This window comes from Odontesthes bonariensis, chromosome 9 (genome assembly GCF_027942865.1).
Source record: "Odontesthes bonariensis isolate fOdoBon6 chromosome 9, fOdoBon6.hap1, whole genome shotgun sequence".
Classification (NCBI taxonomy): domain Eukaryota; kingdom Metazoa; phylum Chordata; class Actinopteri; order Atheriniformes; family Atherinopsidae; genus Odontesthes; species Odontesthes bonariensis.
In genome coordinates, this window is record NC_134514.1 from 2,216,889 (window position 1) to 2,236,816 (window position 19,928).

Below are 19,928 nucleotides of genomic sequence, written 5' to 3' on the forward strand. Positions count from 1 at the left end.
CAGGACGGGCTGTGGGAAGACCAGGTTCTGGAGGATGAAGCAGTTCCCTCTTCAGACTCAGTATTCAGATGTTTTATCCATGTAAGCAGGAAGCAGCTGCAGAGATTCACTGAAACATGTTCCAACATGTTGTTGGACTTCTGTGCTCGTCACGGATTGTCCATAACGAACACCATGTTCAGGCATAAGGGTGTCCATATGTGCACTTGGCACCAGGACACCCTAGGCCGCAGCTCGATGATCGACTTTGTAGTCGTATCGTCGGACTTGCGGCCGTATGTCCTGGACACTCGGGTGAAGAGAGGGGCGGAGCTGTCAACTGATCACCACCTGGTGGTGAGTTGGCTCCGCTGGTGGGTGAAGAAGCCGGTCAGACCTGGCAGGCCCAAACGTATTGTGAGGGTCTGCTGGGAACGGCTGGCGGAATCCCCTGTAAGGAGGAGTTTCAACTCCCACCTCCGGCAGAGCTTCAACCATGTCCCGGGGGAGGTGGGGGACATTGAGCCCGAATGGGCCATGTTCCGTGCCTCCATTGTTGAGGCGGCCGACCGGAGCTGTGGCCGCAAGGTGGTCGGTGCCTGTCGTGGCGGCAATCCCCGAACCCGCTGGTGGACCCCAGTGGTGAGGGAGGCCGTCAAGCTGAAGAAGGAGTCCTATCGGGCCTTTTTGGCCAGTGGGACTCTGGAAGCAGCTGATGGGTACCGACAGGCCAAGCGGAACGCAGCCTCGGCGGTTGCTGAGGCAAAAACTCGGGCTTGGGAGGAGTTCGGGGAGGCCATGGAGAACGACTTCCGGACGGCCTCGAGGAGATTCTGGTCCACCATCTGGCGGCTCAGGGGGGGGAAGCGGTGCACCGTCAACACCGTGTATGGTGAGGGCGGGGCTCTGCTGACTTCAACTAGGGACGTCGTGAGTCGGTGGGGGGAATACTTCGAGGGCCTCCTCAATCCTACCGACACGCCTTCCGATGAGGAAGCAGAGTTGGGGAGCTCGGACGTGGGGCCTCCCATTTCTGGGGCTGAGGTTGCCGAGGTGGTCAAAAAACTCCTCGGTGGCAAGGCCCCGGGAGTGGATGAGGTCCGTCCTGAGTTCCTCAAGGCTCTGGATGTTGTGGGGCTGTCTTGGTTGACACGTCTCTGCAGCATCGCGTGGACATCGGGGGCAGTGCCTCTGGACTGGCAGATCGGGGTGGTGGTCCCCCTCTTTAAAAAGGGGGACCGGAGGGTGTGTTCCAACTATAGGGGGATCACACTCCTCAGCCTCCCTGGTAAGGTCTTTTCGGGGGTACTGGAGAGGAGGATCCGCCGGATAGTCGAATCTCGGATCCAGGAGGTGCAGTGTGGTTTTCGTCCTGGCCGTGGAACAGTGGACCAGCTCTATACCCTCCGCAGGATCCTGGAGGGTGCATGGGAGTTCGCCCAACCGGTCTACATGTGTTTTGTGGACTTGGAGAAGGCGTTCGACCGTGTCCCTCGGGGACTCTTGTGGGGGGTGCTCCGGGAGTATGGAGTGCCGGACTCCTTGATATGGGCTGTTCGGTCCCTGTATGACCGGTGTCAGAGTTTGGTCCGCATTGCCGGCAGTAAGTCGGACATGTTTCCTGTGAGGGTTGGACTCCGTCAGGGCTGCCCTTTGTCACCGATTCTGTTCATAATTTTTATGGACAGAATTTCTAGGCACAGCCAGGGCGTTGAGGGGGTCCGGTTTGGCGACCTCAGAGTCGGGTCTCTGCTTTTTGCGGACGATGTGGTTCTGTTGGCGTCGTCAGGCCGTGACCTTCAGCTCTCACTGGAGCGGTTCGCAGCCGAGTGTGAAGCGGCTGGGATGACCATCAGCACCTCCAAATCTGAGACCATGGTCTTCGGCCGGAAAAGGGTGGAATGCCCTCTCCGGGTCGGGAATGAGATCCTTCCCCAAGTGGAGGAGTTCAAGTATCTCGGGGTCTTGTTCACGAGTGAGGGACGAATGGAGCAGGAGATTGACAGACGGATCGGTGCGGCGTCTGCAGTGATGCGGGCTCTGCATCGGCCCGTCGTGGTGAAGAAGGAGCTGAGCCAGAAGGCGAAGCTCTCGATTTACCGGTCAATCTATGTTCCTACCCTCACCTATGGTCACGAGCTGTGGGTAGTGACCGAAAGAACGAGATCGCGAATACAAGCGGCCGAAATGAGTTTCCTCCGCAGGGTGGCTGGGCTCTCCCTTAGAGATAGGGTGAGAAGCTCGGTCATCCGGGAGGGGCTCGGAGTAGAACCGCTGCTCCTCCGCATCGAGAGGAGTCAGATGAGGTGGCTCGGGCATCTGGTGAGAATGCCTCCTGGACGCCTCCCCGGTGAGGTGTTCCGGGCCCGTCCCACTGGGAGGAGGCCCCGGGGAAGACCCAGGACACGTTGGAGAGACTATGTCTCTCGGCTGGCCTGGAAACGCCTCGGGGTCCCCCCAGAAGAGCTGGAGGAAGTGGCCGGGGACAGGGACGTCTGGGTCTCTTTGCTCAAGCTGCTGCCCCCGCGACCCGATCCCCGGACCAGCGGAAGATAATGGATGGATGGATGGATGGATGTTCCAACATGAACATAAACCCAGAATCTGAGGCAGAACCAGAGTTAGTTCAGTTCTGAGCCTCTTTAAAGTGAATATCTGCAGATGTTTCCATGGTAACAGCTGCAGAGATTCACTGAAACATGTTCCAACATGAACATAAACCCAGAATCTGAGGCAGAACCAGAGTTAGTTCAGTTCTGAGCAGCTTTAAAGTGAATATCTGCAGATGTTTCCATGGTAACAGCTGCAGAGATTCACTGAAACATGTTCCAACATGAACATAAACCCAGAATCTGAGGCAGAACCAGAGTTAGTTCAGTTCTGAGCAGCTTTAAAGTGAATATCTGCAGATGTTTCCATGGTAACAGCTGCAGAGATTCACTGAAACATGTTCCAACATGAACATAAACCCAGAATCTGAGGCAGAACCAGAGTTAGTTCAGTTCTGAGCAGCTTTAAAGTGAATATCTGCAGATGTTTCCATGGTAACAGCTGCAGAGATTCACTGAAACATGTTCCAACATGAACATAAACCCAGAATCTGAGGCAGAACCAGAGTTAGTTCAGTTCTGAGCAGCTTTAAAGTGAATATCTGCAGATGTTTCCATGGTAACAGCTGCAGAGATTCACTGAAACATGTTCCAACATGAACATAAACCCAGAATCTGAGGCAGAACCAGAGTTAGTTCAATTCAATTCAATTCAATTCATTTTTATTTATATAGCGCCAAATACAACAAATGTCATCTCAAGGCACTTAGATAGTAAGTCCAATTCAAGCCAATTGGAATTCAATTAATTAATAATAATCATAATTCATAAAATAATCCAATTCGTTCATATAGAGCCAATTCAAAAACAATTTCCTAGCTAAGAAAACCAACAGATTGCACTGAAAACTTTTTGTTTTTCGGTCCAATCTCCCGGCCTGAGCGGCGTGCCTGAGGCGACTGTGGAGAGAAACGACTCCCTTTTAACAGGAAGAAACCTCTGGCAGAACCAGACTCAGGAAGGGTGGCCATCCGCCTCGACCAGCTGGGGTTTGAGAAGACAGAAAGGGGGGGAGGGCCACCGCGACGGCGGCACTGTAACACCATTCAAAGGATACCTGTTGGAACAGGGAAACACGAGTTAATGACCACAATAATATCACATATACATAAAGAGAGTAAAGTGAGGAAAGGTGTGTCAGATGAGGCCCCCCAGCAGTCTAGGCCTATAGCAGCAACTATGGGATGTTTCAGGATCACCTGAGCCATCCCTAACTATAAGCTTTATCAAAAAGGAAAGTTTTAAGCCTGGTCTTAAAAGTGGAAAGGGTGTCTGCTTCCCGGACATTTACTGGCAGCTTATTCCACAGAGAGGGGCCTGATAACTGAAGGCTCTGCCTCCCATTCTACTTTTAGAAACTCTGGGAACCTCAAGTAAACCTGCAGTTTGGGAACGAAGTGCTCTGTTAGGAAAATATCTTACAATGAGATCTTTAAGATATGATGGAGCTCGGTCATTAAGAGCTTTATATGTGAGGAGAAGAATCTTAAATTCTATTCTGAATTTAACAGGGAGCCAATGAAGAGAAGCTAAAACTGGAGAAATATGATCTCTGCTGTTAGTTCTCATCAGAACTCTGGCTGCAGCATTTTGGATCAACTGAAGGCTTTTCAGAGAATATGTAGGACAGCCCAATAATAAAGAATTACAGTAGTCCAATCTTGAAGTAACAAATGCATGAATTAGTTTTTCTGCATCACTCTGAGACAAGATGTTCCTGATTTTAACAATATTACGAAGGTGAAAGAAGGCAGTCCTAGAAACCTGTTTTATATGCGAGTCAAATGATAAGTTCTGGTCAAAAATAACTCCAAGGTTCCTCACTGTAGAACTAGAAGCCAAGGAAATACCATCTAGAGTAACTATATAGCTAGACAATTTCTCCCTGAAACGCTCAGGTCCAAAGATAACGACTTCAGTTTGTATGAATTTAGCAGCAGACAGTTCTGAGTCATCCAGGTCTTTATGTCTTTAAGACATGCTTGTAGTCTGACCAACCTATTGGTTTCATCTGGTTTTATAGATAAGTACAGCTGAGTATCATCAGCATAGCAATGGAAATTTATGCCATGCTGTCTAATAATGTTACCTAATGGAAGCATGTATAAAGTAAAAAGAATCGGTCCAAGCACAGAACCCTGGGGAACTCCATGACTTACTCTGGTGTGTGAGGAAGATTCTTCGTTTACAAGAACAAACTGAAATCTATCAGATAAATATGATTTAAACCAGCCTAATGCAGTTCCTTTAATCCCAATAACATGTTCAAGTCTGTGTAATAAGATACTGTGATCGACCGTATCAAATGCAGCACTGAGATCCAACAGGACAAGCACAGACACAAGTCCGCTATCAGAGGCTAAGAGGAGATCATTGGTAACTTTCAGCAGTGCAGTTTCTGTGCTATGATGCACTCTGAATCCTGACTGAAACTCTTCAAACAGATTATTTCTGTGTAAATGATCACAAAGCTGAGCTGCAACTATTTTTTCAAGAACTTTAGACATAAAAGGGAGATTGGATATAGGTCTATAATGAGCCAACACTTCTGAATCAAGAGTAGGTTTTTTAAGTAAAGGTTTAATTACAGCAACCTTAAAAGGCTGAGGCACATATCCTGTCAACAAAGACAGATTGATCAAATCCAATATGGAAGTGTCAATTAATGGGAAAACCTCCTTGAACAGTCTGGTTGGGATTGGGTCTAAAACACAAGTTGATGGTTTAGAAGAGACTATTGCTGTTGTTAGTTCAGAGAGATCAACTGGACAGAAGCCGTCTAAATACAAATCAGGTTCTAAAGATACTTCTAAAGCTGCTGTACTTGATGATACATCACTGATGATAGTGGGAAGGACTCCATCAATCTTCTCTCTGATAGAAACAATTTTATTAATAAAGAAGCTCATGAAATCATCACTGCTGAGAGTTAAAGGAATAACTGGCTCAGCAGAGCTCGGACTCTTAGTCAGACTGGCTACAGCGCTGAAAAGAAACCTGGGATTATTCTTATTCTCTTCTATCAATGATGAATAATAAGCAGTTCTAGCTTTACGAAGGGCTTTCTTATACATTGTTAAACTATCTTTCCAGACTAACTGAGACTCTTCTAAATTAGAGGAACGCCACTGTCTCTCCAGCTTTCTTGCAGTCTGCTTTAAAGCACGCAGCTGTGAATTATACCAAGGAGCCAGCCTCTTCTGACTGATTACCTTCCTTTTCAGAGGGGCAACATTGTCCAGTGCTGTACGCATTGAAACTATAGTGCTGTCAACAAGAGAGTCAAGTGCTGCTGGAGTAAAGTTTATGTAGTCGTCCTTCAGTTCTGAGCAGCTTTAAAGTGAATATCTGCAGATGTTTCCATGGTAACAGCTGCAGAGATTCACTGAAACATGTTCCAACATGAACATAAACCCAGAATCTGAGGCAGAACCAGAGTTAGTTCAGTTCTGAGCAGCTTTAAAGTGAATATCTGCAGATGTTTCCATGGTAACAGCTGCAGAGATTCACTGAAACATGTTCCAACATGAACATAAATCCAGAATCTGAGGCAGAACCAGAGTTAGTTCAGTTCTGAGCAGCTTTAAAGTGAATATCTGCTCTGAGCTCCTTTCTCCTCCAGCACAGCCTGAACCCTCTCAGACGAGCTTTCTGTAGCATCCCCGGTTAAATGATGGTCTTACTCTCATACTGATGGATCTCATGTTTGTTTGTTTTTTTGATACTTTTAGACGTGATAACATTAATTTTAAGGATTGGGATTTTTTTTAAACTGAATTTCTTATATTAATTTGACTCTTTTGGTAACTGAAAGCAGTTTTAACGTAAATGTACAAAAAAGTTGAAACTATGAAGCTGTTATTCAGAGATGCAGCTAAAGAAATGGGAACAAATGATGTGTCTCTGTGACAGGCTGCTGGGAACAAAGTGCCTAAAGATCCAGTTTAAAACGGCTTCTTTGCTCAGTTGGACACAACACTGGTTCATCCCTTGAGTTAGGAGCCTTTTTTCCTGCCTGAATGGTTCACAGCTCAGAGTTAAGTGGCTTAACAAAGAAACAACACATTCCTCTGAAGATGCTCAGGTACAAGGACTGGACGGAAGATTAGGGAAGAAGCAGGAAATGTCCAAAGAGAAACTCTGAGAGAGCTTCAGGGAGCTGCAGAACTGCTGATCAGGACACTTTAAAGGTTACAGGGAAGTCATAAAGAAAGGAGGACTGGATCAGACTCTGGATCAGACTCTGGTAAGAGAGGTAACATCTCAGTCCAACCTTTCTAATCCTCACGTTGAACAGAATAATTCACAGACGAGTCGATGACCAAATGGCCTCCAGAGGGTTAGAAAAAGGTCCAAAGTTTGGTTCCTTCTTCTTTCTGGCCTGAGTTAAATCTAAAGTGACGTTTTGAGGCTGGAACATGATGTTCAGACCCCTCCGGTGCAGTTTTATCTGCCCTCAGCGTCCTCGTAAACAGCCACCAGCAGCTGCAACGTTTGCCTTCAGACACACAACAGGGCTGAAAGATAAACTGGACTGAGACAGCCGGGCGTCTGTGGGCGGCAGCCCGTTATCAGCTGTGTGCTCCGGCTGATTAATGTGAGCTGCAGCAGGACTGTCTTCCATCAGGAGGAGGCCTCTTTACCCCCCCCCCCCCCCAGGCTCTGTGCTGCCCCACCAAGGAGCTGCAAACAGGGCCGGAACTAGGGCTGGGCGAGTTAACTCGTTATTATCGCGTTAAAGGTGGGGTCTGAGATCTTGGAAAAACGGTTCCTGCCAGCTATATTTTTGAAAATACACAACCTTGCCTCTCCCTTCAGCCCACCCCTCGAAACCACGCCTTCAAAACACGTGAACCAGTCACGAGTCTGTGAACGCGCAGGGGGGGGGAGAGGGGGGCTGACAGCTGATTGGCATGTCAGAATCCAGTAGAAGTAACTCTCATCATTACTTCTATTGGTCAGACATTTCCTCTTGCTACACCCTCTACAATGGACTAAAAGATTTAAAAAAATTTTAGTGGGTGCAATGGGGTCGTGAGGAGGTTTTCAGACAATATGATAAAAAATGCTCCAGAAAACATCTCATACCCCACCTTTAACTCGATAATTATTTAATGCCGACAAATATTTTATCGCGATATTAACGCAGTTTTTATTATTATTATTATTTAAAAAAAAATAATTTATTTTATTTTGTAAAAGTCTGTCGCTCACAGGCTTTTATTTTGTAAAAGTCTGTCGCTCACAGGCTTTTATTCTGTAAAAGTCTGTCGCTCACAGGCTTTTATTTTGTAAAAGTCTGTCGCTCACAGGCTTTTATTCTGTAAAAGTCTGTTGCTCACAGGCTTTTATTTTGTAAAAGTCTGTTGCTCACAGGCTTTTATTTTGTAAAAGTCTGTTGCTCGCAGGCTTTTATTTTGTAAAAGTCTGTTTCTCACAGGCTTTTATTTTGTAAAAGTCTGTTTCTCACAGGCTTTTATTTTGTAAAAGTCTGTTGCTCACAGGCTTTTATTTTGTAAAAGTCTGTTGCTCGCAGGCTTTTATTTTGTAAAAGTCTGTTGCTCGCAGGCTTTTATTTTGTAAAAGTCTGTTTCTCACAGGCTTTTATTTTGTAAAAGTCTGTTTCTCACAGGCTTTTATTTTGTAAAAGTCTGTTGCTCACAGGCTTTTATTTTGTAAAAGTCTGTTGCTCACAGGCTTTTATTTTGTAAAAGTCTGTTGCTCACAGGCTTTTATTTTGTAAAAGTCTGTTTCTCACAGGCTTTTATTTTGTAAAAGTCTGTTGCTCGCAGGCTTTTATTTTGTAAAAGTCTGTTTCTCACAGGCTTTTATTTTGTAAAAGTCTGTTTCTCACAGGCTTTTATTTTGTAAAAGTCTGTTTCTCACAGGCTTTTATTTTGTAAAAGTCTGTTGCTCACAGGCTTTTATTTTGTAAAAGTCTGTTTCTCACAGGCTTTTATTTTGTAAAAGTCTGTTGCTCACAGGCTTTTATTTTGTAAAAGTCTGCTGCTGTCTGCTGTGGAACAGGAAAAGAAAGTAATCGGCGGATCCACCAAACATGGAGAAGGGTACGGAACTTTTACTCGGCCATTTTCATGTTAAAGTTCTTCCAGACGGCGGAGTCGACAGAACCAAAGTCATCTGTAAACACTGCCAAGTTGAATTGTCTTCTCAGCGTAGTAGTTCCAGTCTAAAATATCACTTAAAGGCAAAACACACAACTGATAGCAGCAAGTCATTCAAGGAAACAGACAGTGGAGCGAGGCTTCTACATAAGAACTACAGAAAGATGCTGATGTTAAAAGTGTGTTTGCACAACAAATGTTATGGCACTTTCATTCATATGGCAGCACATTTAAAATAAAGCTAAATGCTAAAAGCTATACGCTACTTTTGGATTCTGCGTACAAATGCGATTAATCTTGATTAATCAGGGAAATCATACGATTAATTAGATTAAACATTTTAAATTGTTGCCCTGTCAGAACCCAAAGGTAGAGGCATGAGAGGCAGACGGGAGTGAACTGGTCGTATAAAAATAACAAATGTTTTCCATAAAGAGCCCCAGATGGATGATCTCACAGGCTGTTACTCTCTGCTCGACAGCTTTGGTCCTCAGAATATTTCTTTTAAGCCGTTCCACCTGTTGGCTTCTGCACAGAGCGAGGAGCTTACCGGGATGAGTTTTTGTGGTGGCATCTTGTGTTTTCTCCCACTTTTAGTTTGTAATAAAGCCTTTTATCATCATCGCTTCCTCCCTCTGGAGGTCCTAACCTCCCTTAAAGGGATAGTTCGCCTCTTTTGACATGAAGCTGTATGACATCCCATATTAGCAACATCATTTATGAACATTTTCTTACCCCAACTAGCCAACTAGCCGGACTACCTTCATCAACACCAAAACGAGGCTGGAACTCTGCTCACAGGACGCAGCAGGGGGTAAGAAGATGTTCATAAATGATGTTGCTGATATGGGATGTCATACAGCTTCATGTCAGAAGAGGCGAACTGTCCCTTTAAGCTCCAGTCGTGATGGACGCCTGGAAACGTTCATCATCGATGGCTCATTGAACGTTCAGGACAGTTTCTTTTGGATCGTTGCAGCTATAAATGTAATATTTATTTGCATGAATCAGCATATATTCGTCCGCTCCTAAGTTGATAAGAGCTTTAAAAATACTCTGATTATTTTGCGATTAATCGCGAGTTAACTATGAGCAATCATGTGATTAATCGCGAGTTAACTATGAGCAATCGTGCGATTAATCGAGAGTTAACTATGAGCAATCCCGCAATTAATCGTTATTGAATATTCAAATTGATCGACAGCCCTAATAATTAGTTTTTCATCTCTTTTTTTGGCAGTTTTTAGCCCGTTCTAACAGCGCTACGCTAAATCCAGCGTACAATTCCTGAATCTGCCTCCAGTCCACATCATAATATCTCACCGAAGGACTGATCCTGTTCCCAGGATCCTTTAAAGGACTTTAAGGACTTCCTCCTTTGGAATCTGAAGGAGGCTTTTTGTGTCCTCAGTGTTTAACATTTAGATTTAGTGTTTGTTTGGTAAATAATGACTCGGTGTAATGTGTTTTGTGTTAATCTGAGGTTGGATTCCCTGAGTTTTTCCACCTGCTGAGGACCTGATGGTTTTAATATTTCCTGATAAAACCTCGGTTTACCTCCTGCCATCACTGAATGTCTCCTGTGTTTCTGTTAATGTCTCCTGTGTGTTTTTCTTAATGTGACAGTCTGATGGAGGCCCAGGCGCTGCTGCTGAGGAAGACTTCATCAGGCGGAGGAGGAGGCAACATGGCCGCCCTGCTGATGAAGCACATCACAAAGGAGAAGAAGAAGCTGGGCGCCCTCTCCTCCTTTTCCAACTCTTCGTCTTCGTCCTCGGTGAAAACCAACCGGATGACTTTCCACCCTCAGAGAGGCCGGAGCGCCGTCCACCTCGCTGCTCCCACAGGTCCGTCCATGCAACACTTAGATTTATCATTTATCAACTTTGTTGCTCAGATTTTGGTCAGACTAACACGATTGTTTCTGCATCAGCTCTACTCGTATACAAGTTTTTGTTTAAACAAAAAACCACCACAGCCTAACAAACCTCGAAGCTAGCGAGCATCAAGCTAACACACATCATTTCTGGTGGTAGCATGCTAAAAACATCTTGTTTGGCCTTCTGTATTCTATATTCTTGATAGACATATGCACATAACATTCTATGGCTGTGTTCGAAACCGCATACTTCTCCTACTACTCCTACTAACTTTCTGAGTTAGTATGTGAGTTTGAGTAAGCGAGAAGTTCCCGGATGCATACTAGATTCTCCTAAATGTTGGGTATGCATCATGAGGTTACTACTCATACTCAAACTACCCAAGATGCAACGTAACGTGATGTCGCCGATCGTCATTTCCTGTCAAAACGGCAGTTTCAAGCTAGCTACAACGAGGGTAGGTTCACTTCCTGTTTTCAAAACAAAAGCGCCGATTGTATGGTAATGGCTTTCCCTATGATAAAAGGCAATGGGTATTTTATTTTGTGAAAATAACAGGAAGTGCGTTGCTCACTGCGGCTAGCTTTAGTAGCGCCGAATTCGTGGGAACAAAATTGTAAACAGCCGGTATTTTGTGAGGTTTTCAACACGTTGGGGATCTAAACGACTACTTTCTCACCTGAAAATGTTTCAAATGTTGCTAAAGTTTATAGAGTTTAGAGCTTAAGGGAAATCAGCTTCAGGCCGGCTGATTTCGGCTCAGGCAGGAGCGAAATGCATTGTGGGTAAACGCTCTGCATACTGTCTGATCGATCAGTATGTAGTATGCAGTATGCAGTATGCAGTATGCAGTATGAAGTATGGAAGTATGCAGCCTATATCTATTGTTTGCTAGTTAGCTAGCAAACATTTCATGTTAAGCTACATTGTTGTGTCACAGAGTTTACACAAACATGGTGTTCGCTTCCCTGAAATTAGCCAGTTAGTTGTGATTTTTGCATTGTTGGTATTTAGTCTCAGGAACTTCATATTTTGAATATCAGTGGACTGTACTGATCCCCCCCCCCCTCATGGCCGGCCTTTAGTGTGAATATTTACTGTGTGATGTTTGACGTAGAGCAGACGGGCTCATGTTTGGACCTATTAGCAGGATCTTACAGCACACTTAACACACATACCACAACACTTGGGTCATTATTTGCTAGAATAACCAGTGTTGGGCTGATATGTTGGTGCGTACATTTCCATCCACGGTGTGTTGGTGGAGCCGACAGCCTGGTTTTTACTGTGTGCTTCAGATAAGCTGAGCTGAGCTGATCGCTGCGATTGCACCAGTAAACAGTTCCTGTCATTGTTCAGCTGTGGGGGGGACTGACCTCGGACCGGGGGGTCAGAGGTCACCGAACAGTTTCTGAGATGTCTTCGGTCCGGTTGGACCTCAGGTGGGATGTGCAAACGAAAAAGAATCATGATTTAATCTGCCTGTGACTAAAACAGAACATTAAACCAGGTGACATCATTACATTTTACACCTTATATGGACTGAAAAATCGAAGTAAATGTTCAGTTCGGTAGCCCAGTTTTACTCTGTTATCAGGCCTTTTAATAGTTGTGTTTCTGTGCTGGATGCTGTATTAATAGTTGTGTTTCTGTGCTGGATGCTGTATTAATAGTTGTGTTTCTGTGCTGGATGCTGTATTAATAGTTGTGTTTCTGCGCTGGATGCTGTATTAATGGTTGTGTTTTTGTGCTGGATGCTGTATTAATAGTTGTGTTTTTGTGCTGGATGTTGTATTAATAGTTGTGTTTCTGTGCTGGATACTGTATTAATGATTGTGTTTCTGTGCTGGATACTGTATTAATGATTGTGTTTCTGTGCTGGATGCTGTATTAATGGTTGTGTTTCTGTGCTGGATGCTGTATTAATGGTTGTGTTTCTGCGCTGGATGCTGTATTAATGGTTGTGTTTTTGTGCTGGATACTGTATTAATAGTTGTGTTTTTGTGCTGGATACTGTATTAATAGTTGTGTTTCTGTGCTGGATGTTGTATTAATAGTTGTGTTTCTGTGCTGGATGCTGTATTAATAGTTGTGTTTCTGTGCTGGATGCTGTATTAATAGTTGTGTTTCTGTGCTGGATGCTGTATTAATAGTTGTGTTTCTGTGCTGGATACTGTATTAATGATTGTGTTTCTGTGCTGGATGCTGTATTAATAGTTGTGTTTCTGTGCTGGATGCTGTATTAATAGTTGTGTTTCTGTGCTGGATGCTGTATTAATGATTGTGTTTCTTTGCTGGATGCTGTATTAATAGTTGTGTTTCTGTGCTGGATGCTGTATTAACAGTTGTGTTTCTGTGCTGGATGCTGTATTAATAGTTGTGTTTCTGTGCTGGATGCTGTATTAATGATTGTGTTTCTTTGCTGGATGCTGTATTAATAGTTGTGTTTCTGTGCTGTATGCTGTATTAATAGTTGTGTTTCTGTGCTGGATGCTGTATTAATGGTTGCGTTTCTGTGCTGGATGCTGTATTAATAGTTGTGTTTCTGTGCTGGATGCTGTATTAATAGTTGTGTTTTTGTGCTGGATGCTGTATTAATAGTTGTGTTTCTGTGCTGGATGCTGTATTAATAGTTGTGTTTCTGTGCTGGATGCTGTATTAATAGTTGTGTTTCTGTGCTGGATGCTGTATTAATAGTTGTGTTTCTGTGCTGGATGCTGTATTAATAGTTGTGTTTCTGTGCCGGATGCTGTATTAATAGTTGTGTTTCTGTGCTGGATGCTGTATTAATAGTTGTGTTTCTGTGCTGGATGCTGTATTAATAGTTGTGTTTCTGTGCCGGATGCTGTATTAATAGTTGTGTTTTGTTCTGGATGCTATATTAACAGTTGTGTTTCTGTGCTGGATGCTGTATTAATAGTTGTGTTTCTGTGCTGGATGCTGTATTAATGGTTGTGTTTCTGTGCTGGATGCTGTATTAATAGTTGTGTTTCTGTGCTGGATGCTGTATTAATAGTTGTGTTTCTGTGCTGGATGCTGTATTAATGGTTGTGTTTCTGTGCTGGATGCTGTATTAATGGTTGTGTTTTTGTGCTGGATGCTGTATTAATAGTTGTGTTTCTGTGCTGGATGCTGTATTAATAGTTGTGTTTCTGTGCTGGATGCTGTATTAATGGTTGTGTTTCTGTGCTGGATGCTGTATTAATAGTTGTGTTTCTGTGCTGGATGCTGTATTAATAGTTGTGTTTCTGTGCTGGATGCTGTATTAATGGTTGTGTTTCTGTGCTGGATGCTGTATTAACAGTTGTGTTTCTGTGCTGGATGCTGTATTAATAGTTGTGTTTCTGTGCTGGATGCTGTATTAATAGTTGTGTTTCTGTGCTGGATGCTGTATTAATGGTTGTGTTTCTGTGCTGGATGCTGTATTAACAGTTGTGTTTCTGTGCTGGATGCTGTATTAATAGTTGTGTTTTTGTGCTGGATGCTGTATTAATAGTTGTGTTTCTGTGCTGGATGCTGTATTAATAGTTGTGTTTCTGTGCTGGATGCTGTATTAATAGTTGTGTTTCTGTGCTGGATGCTGTATTAATAGTTGTGTTTTTGTGCTGGATGCTGTATTAATAGTTGTGTTTCTGTGCTGGATGCTGTATTAATAGTTGTGTTTCTGTGCTGGATGTTGTATTAAAGGTTGTGTTTCTGTGCTGGATGCTGTATTAATAGTTGTGTTTCTGTGCTGGATGCTGTATTAATAGTTGTGTTTTTGTGCTGGATGCTGTATTAATAATTGTGTTTCTGTGCTGGATGTTGTATTAAAGGTTGTGTTTCTGTGCTGGATGCTGTATTAATAGTTGTGTTTCTGTGCTGGATGCTGTATTAATAGTTGTGTTTTTGTGCTGGATGCTGTATTAATAGTTGTGTTTCTGTGCTGGATGCTGTATTAATAGTTGTGTTTTTGTGCTGGATGCTGTATTAATAGTTGTGTTTCTGTGCTGGATGCTGTATTAATAGTTGTGTTTCTGTGCTGGATGCTGTATTAATAGTTGTGTTTCTGTGCTGGATGCTGTATTAATAGTTGTGTTTTTGTGCTGGATGCTGTATTAATAGTTGTGTTTCTGTGCTGGATGCTGTATTAATAGTTGTGTTTCTGTGCTGGATGCTGTATTAATAGTTGTGTTTCTGTGCTGGATGCTGTATTAATAGTTGTGTTTTTGTGCTGGATGCTGTATTAATAGTTGTGTTTCTGTGCTGGATGCTGTATTAATAGTTGTGTTTCTGTGCTGGATGTTGTATTAAAGGTTGTGTTTCTGTGCTGGATGCTGTATTAATAGTTGTGTTTCTGTGCTGGATGCTGTATTAATAGTTGTGTTTTTGTGCTGGATGCTGTATTAATAATTGTGTTTCTGTGCTGGATGTTGTATTAATGGTTGTGTTTCTGTGCTGGATGCTATATGTTCTAGAATGCGCTGCTGAGGGTGGCAGCATGTTGGAGTAGCTCTGTACCTCACATTGAGATTTTTCTTTTTTTCTAAATTTCATTCCTGTTATTTCTTGGAAGAAATTGCATTTTTTGGACAACTGTTCCTTCCTGCCTTGGATGCTGTGCAGCTGGATTAATTTTTCCCAATACTTTTGTATATTTTACTCTTTTGTCATGATGCATCACCATAGCAACAAGGTGGTTTACAACAGGGAGCAGCTGATTAACATTGGAAAAGCAGAAATAATTCGACAACTGAAGCCAGAAATCCCACTGGAATTGAAAAGGAGGCGTCGTGGATGCAGAGCAGGAGCAAAGAGGAGAGAAAGAAAGAAGAAGTTCAAACCATCTCTGCCATCCTGCATCATGGGAAATGTAAGATCGTTAGCTAACAAGTTGGATGAACTTTTAGCCTTGATAAGGACTCAGCAAGAATATCGGGAATGTAGCATTATGTGTTTTACTGAGACATGGCTGCAGGATCATATACCCGACTCCAGCGTCTCTCTGCCGGGCTTCCTGACTGTACGAGCAGATCGAGATTTAAAGAGTAGCAGGAAAAGGAAAGGGGGTGGATTGGCAGTGCTTGTCAACAACAGATGGTGTCACACAGGACATGTTACTGTGAAGAGTCGTCTCTGCAGTCCTGACATTGAACTATTGGCAGTAAGTTTTCGTCCATATTATTTGCCAAGAGAGTTCACCAGTGTTGTTTTGGTGGCTGTTTACATTCCACCCTCAGCTGTTGCCGACACTGCATGTGATGTCATCAGTTCCGTTGTTGCTAAGATACAGACTCAACACCCCAATTCTTTTGTGGCAATATCTGGTGATTTTAATCATGCCTCACTCTCTGCTACACTGCCAACTTTTCAACAGTTTGTCAGCTGCTCTACCAGAGAAAACAAGACATTGGATTTGTTTTACACAAATGTCAAGGATTCATACATTTCCAAATCAAGACCTCCCCTGGGTAAATCAGATCACAACCTTGTTTTTCTCTGTTCAGCATATAAACCCCTTGTCCAGAGACTACCTGTCACAAAAAGGACTGTTAGAAAGTGGTCACATGAAGCTGAAGAAGCCTTACAGGGTTGTTTTGATGCAACCGATTGGATTTCTCTTTGTAAGCCACATGGAGAGGACATTAATGCCATGACTGAGTGTGTGACTGACTATATAAACTTCTGTGTGGACAACACCATCCCCACCAGAACAGTGAGATGCTTCCCTAATAACAAACCCTGGATCACCAGTGAGCTAAAGGAACTATTGAACAGGAAAAAAAGAGCCTTTAGGGAGCGAGACAGGGAGTTACTGAGGAGTATACAGAAGCAGCTCAAAGTCAAGATCAGAGAGAGCAAGGAGGTGTATAGAAAGAAGCTTGAGAGTAAACTGCAGAGGAACAATATCAGAGATGTGTGGTCAGGAATGAAGAAGATCACAGGCCTCAAGCAGAGGGAGGATCGGATGGATGGAAGTCTGGACAGAGCAAATGAGCTGAACACATTCTTCAACAGGTTCAGTTCAGGAACAAGCTCACCATCCTCCCCTCCTGTTCCCAGCCAAAGAGACATCCCACCCTCCTCTGACCCACAGCTTTCCTGTAACATCTCCATCTCCACCTCAGTCATGGATTCTTCTGCTTCCACTAGTTTGTCTTCAACCCAATCAGGAGATGCTGCTGTCCCCTTTGCCTCCCCCTCCCACTTTTCTGTTTCTAGAAGTCAGGTGAAGAGGCAGTTGGAAAGACTGAACCGGAACAAGGCTGCAGGTCCAGATGGTGTCAGCCCCCGAGTCCTGAAGGCCTGTGCAGAGCAGCTCTGTGGGATTCTGCAACACCTTTTCAACCTTAGCTTGACCCAAGAGAAGGTACCACTGTTGTGGAAGACATCCTGTCTGGTTCCGGTACCAAAGAAAACTCACCCTTCAGATATCAATGACTACAGACCTGTTGCACTGACATCCCACATCATGAAGGTCCTGGAGAGACTCCTGTTGACCCACCTGTGTAAGCAAACCAGCACATATCAGGACCCCCTGCAGTTTGCTTATCGCCATGGAGTTGGAGTTGAAGATGCTATCATACACCTGCTTCAACAAACCCACTGTCATCTGGATAAAGCAGGCAGCACTGTGAGGATCATGTTCTTTGATTTCTCCAGTGCATTTAACACAATCCAGCCTGATCTGCTTAGTCTGAAACTCCAGAAGAATCAGGTGGAGGCCTCAACAATCACCTGGATTAATGACTACCTGACAAACAGACCACAGTTTGTCAGACTGAAGAATTGTGTGTCTAACCAGGTGATCAGCAGCACAGGAGCACCACAGGGGACTGTACTCTCACCATTCCTTTTCACTCTGTACACTTCAGACTTCCAGTACAAGTCAGACTCCTGTCATCTACAGAAATATTCAGATGACTCTGCAGTTGTCGGGTGTATCAGAGATGGACAAGAAGCTGAGTACAGAGAGCTGGTGGACCGCTTTGTGGCATGGTGTGGGAACAATCATCTCATCTTGAATGTTAACAAAACAAAGGAGATGATTGTAGATTTCAGGAGAAACAAGGTCAGATCAAACCCTGTTTCCATCATGGGAGAAGAAGTGGAGGTGGTTGAGGAATATAAATACCTTGGTGTTCATGTGGACAACAGACTGGACTGGAGACACAACAGTGAAGCAATCTACAAGAAAGGACAGAGCAGACTGTACTTCTTGAGGAAGCTAAGGTCCTTCAAGGTTTGCAACAAGATGTTGCAGATATTCTACAAGTCTGTTGTTGAGAGCGTCATTTCCTCTTGCGTCATCTGTCAGAAGCAGGGACCTAAAAAGACTCAACAACCTGATAAAGAAGGCTGGTTCTGTTCTGGGGACGACTGTGGAACCTCTGGAGACAATAATGCAAAGAAGGATTTTGCATAAAATCAAGAGAATTATGGACAACCCTGAACATCCTCTCCATGAGACTGTTATCAGAAAACAGAGTCTCTTCAGTCAAAGGCTTCTTCAGTTTGGATGCAAAACGGACCGCTACAGGAAATCTTTCCTGCCCACAGCCATCAGCATCTATAATAACTCTTTGATTTAATTGAGCTACATCAACATTTAATTTCCCTCTGGGATAAATAAAGTATTTTTGAATTGAATTGAATTGTATATTAACAGTTGTGTTTCTGTGCTGGATGCTGTATTAATAGTTGTGTTTCTGTGCTGGATGCTGTATTAATAGTTGTGTTTCTGTGCTGGATGCTGTATTAATAGTTGTGTTTCTGTGCTGGATGCTGTATTAATAGTTGTGTTTCTGTGCTGGATGCTGTATTAATAGTTGTGTTTCTGTGCTGGATGCTGTATTAATAGTTGTGTTTCTGTGCTGGATGCTGTATTAATAGTTGTGTTTCTGTGCTGGATGCTGTATTAATAGTTGTGTTTTTGTGCTGGATGCTGTATTAATAGTTGTGTTTCTGTGCTGGATGCTGTATTAATAGTTGTGTTTCTTTGCTGGATGCTGTATTAATAGTTGTGTTTCTGTGCTGGATGCTGTATTAATAGTTGTGTTTCTGTGCTGGATTCTGTATTAATAGTTGTGTTTCTGTGCTGGATGCTGTATTAATAGTTGTGTTTCTGTGCTGGATTCTGTATTAATAGTTGTGTTTCTGTGCTGGATGCTGTATTAATAGTTGTGTTTCTGTGCTGGATGCTGTATTAAAGGTTGTGTTTCTGTGCTGGATGCTGTATTAATAGTTGTGTTTCTGTGCTGGATGCTGTATTAATGGTTGTGTTTCTGTGCTGGATGCTGTATTAATAGTTGTGTTTCTGTGCTGGATGCTGTATTAATAGTTGTGTTTCTGTGCTGGATGCTGTATTAATAGTTGTGTTTCTGTGCTGGATGTTGTATTAAAGGTTGTGTTTCTGTGCTGGATGCTGTATTAATAGTTGTGTTTCTGTGCTGGATGCTGTATTAATAGTTGTGTTTCTGTGCTGGATGCTGTATTAATAGTTGTGTTTCTTTGCTGGATGCTGTATTAATAGTTGTGTTTCTGTGCTGGATGCTGTATTAATAGTTGTGTTTCTGTGCTGGATTCTGTATTAATAGTTGTGTCTCTGTGGTGGATGCTGTATTAATAGTTGTGTTTCTGTGCTGGATGTTGTATTAAAGGTTGTGTTTCTGTGCTGGATGCTGTATTAATAGTTGTGTTTCTGTGCTGGATGCTGTATTAATAGTTGTGTTTCTGTGCTGGATGCTGTATTAATAGTTGTGTTTCTGTGCTGGATGCTGTATTAATAGTTGTGTTTCTGTGCTGGATGCTGTATTAATAGTTGTGTTTCTGTGCTGGATGCTGTATTAATAGTTGTGTTTCTGTGCTGGATGCTGTATTAATAGTTGTGTTTCTGTGCTGGATGCTGTATTAATAGTTGTGTCTCTGTGCTGGATGCTGTATTAATAGTTGTGTTTCTGTGCTGGATGCTGTATTAATAGTTGTGTTTCTGTTCTGGATGCTGTATTAATAGTTGTGTTTCTGTGCTGGATGCTGTATTAATAGTTGTGTTTCTGTGCTGGATACTGTATTAATGGTTGTGTTTCTGTGCTGTATGCTGTATTAATAGTTGTGTTTCTTTGCTGGATGCTGTATTAAAGGTTGTGTTTCTGTGCTGGATGCTGTATTAATAGTTGTGTTTCTGTGCTGGATGCTGTATTAATAGTTGTGTTTCTGTGCTGGATGCTGTATTAAAGGTTGTGTTTCTGTGCTGGATGCTGTATTAATAGTTGTGTTTCTGTGCTGGATGCTGTATTAATAGTTGTGTATCTGTGCTGGATGCTGTATTAATAGTTGTGTTTCTGTGCTGGATGCT

At 43.3% G+C, this 19,928-nt stretch overlaps 1 protein-coding gene across 1 annotated transcript in view; it reads left to right on the forward strand.

The window, feature by feature from the left end:
* ltbp4 (latent transforming growth factor beta binding protein 4) overlaps positions 1-19,928 on the forward strand; it is a 79,020-nt gene that overhangs the window by 1,230 nt on the left and 57,862 nt on the right. Inside the window, exon 2 of the mRNA XM_075472758.1 lies at positions 10,341-10,561. Coding sequence (XP_075328873.1) covers positions 10,345-10,561 — 217 coding nt within the window. The 5' untranslated portion in view covers positions 10,341-10,344. The remainder of the gene's footprint in view (positions 1-10,340; positions 10,562-19,928) is intronic.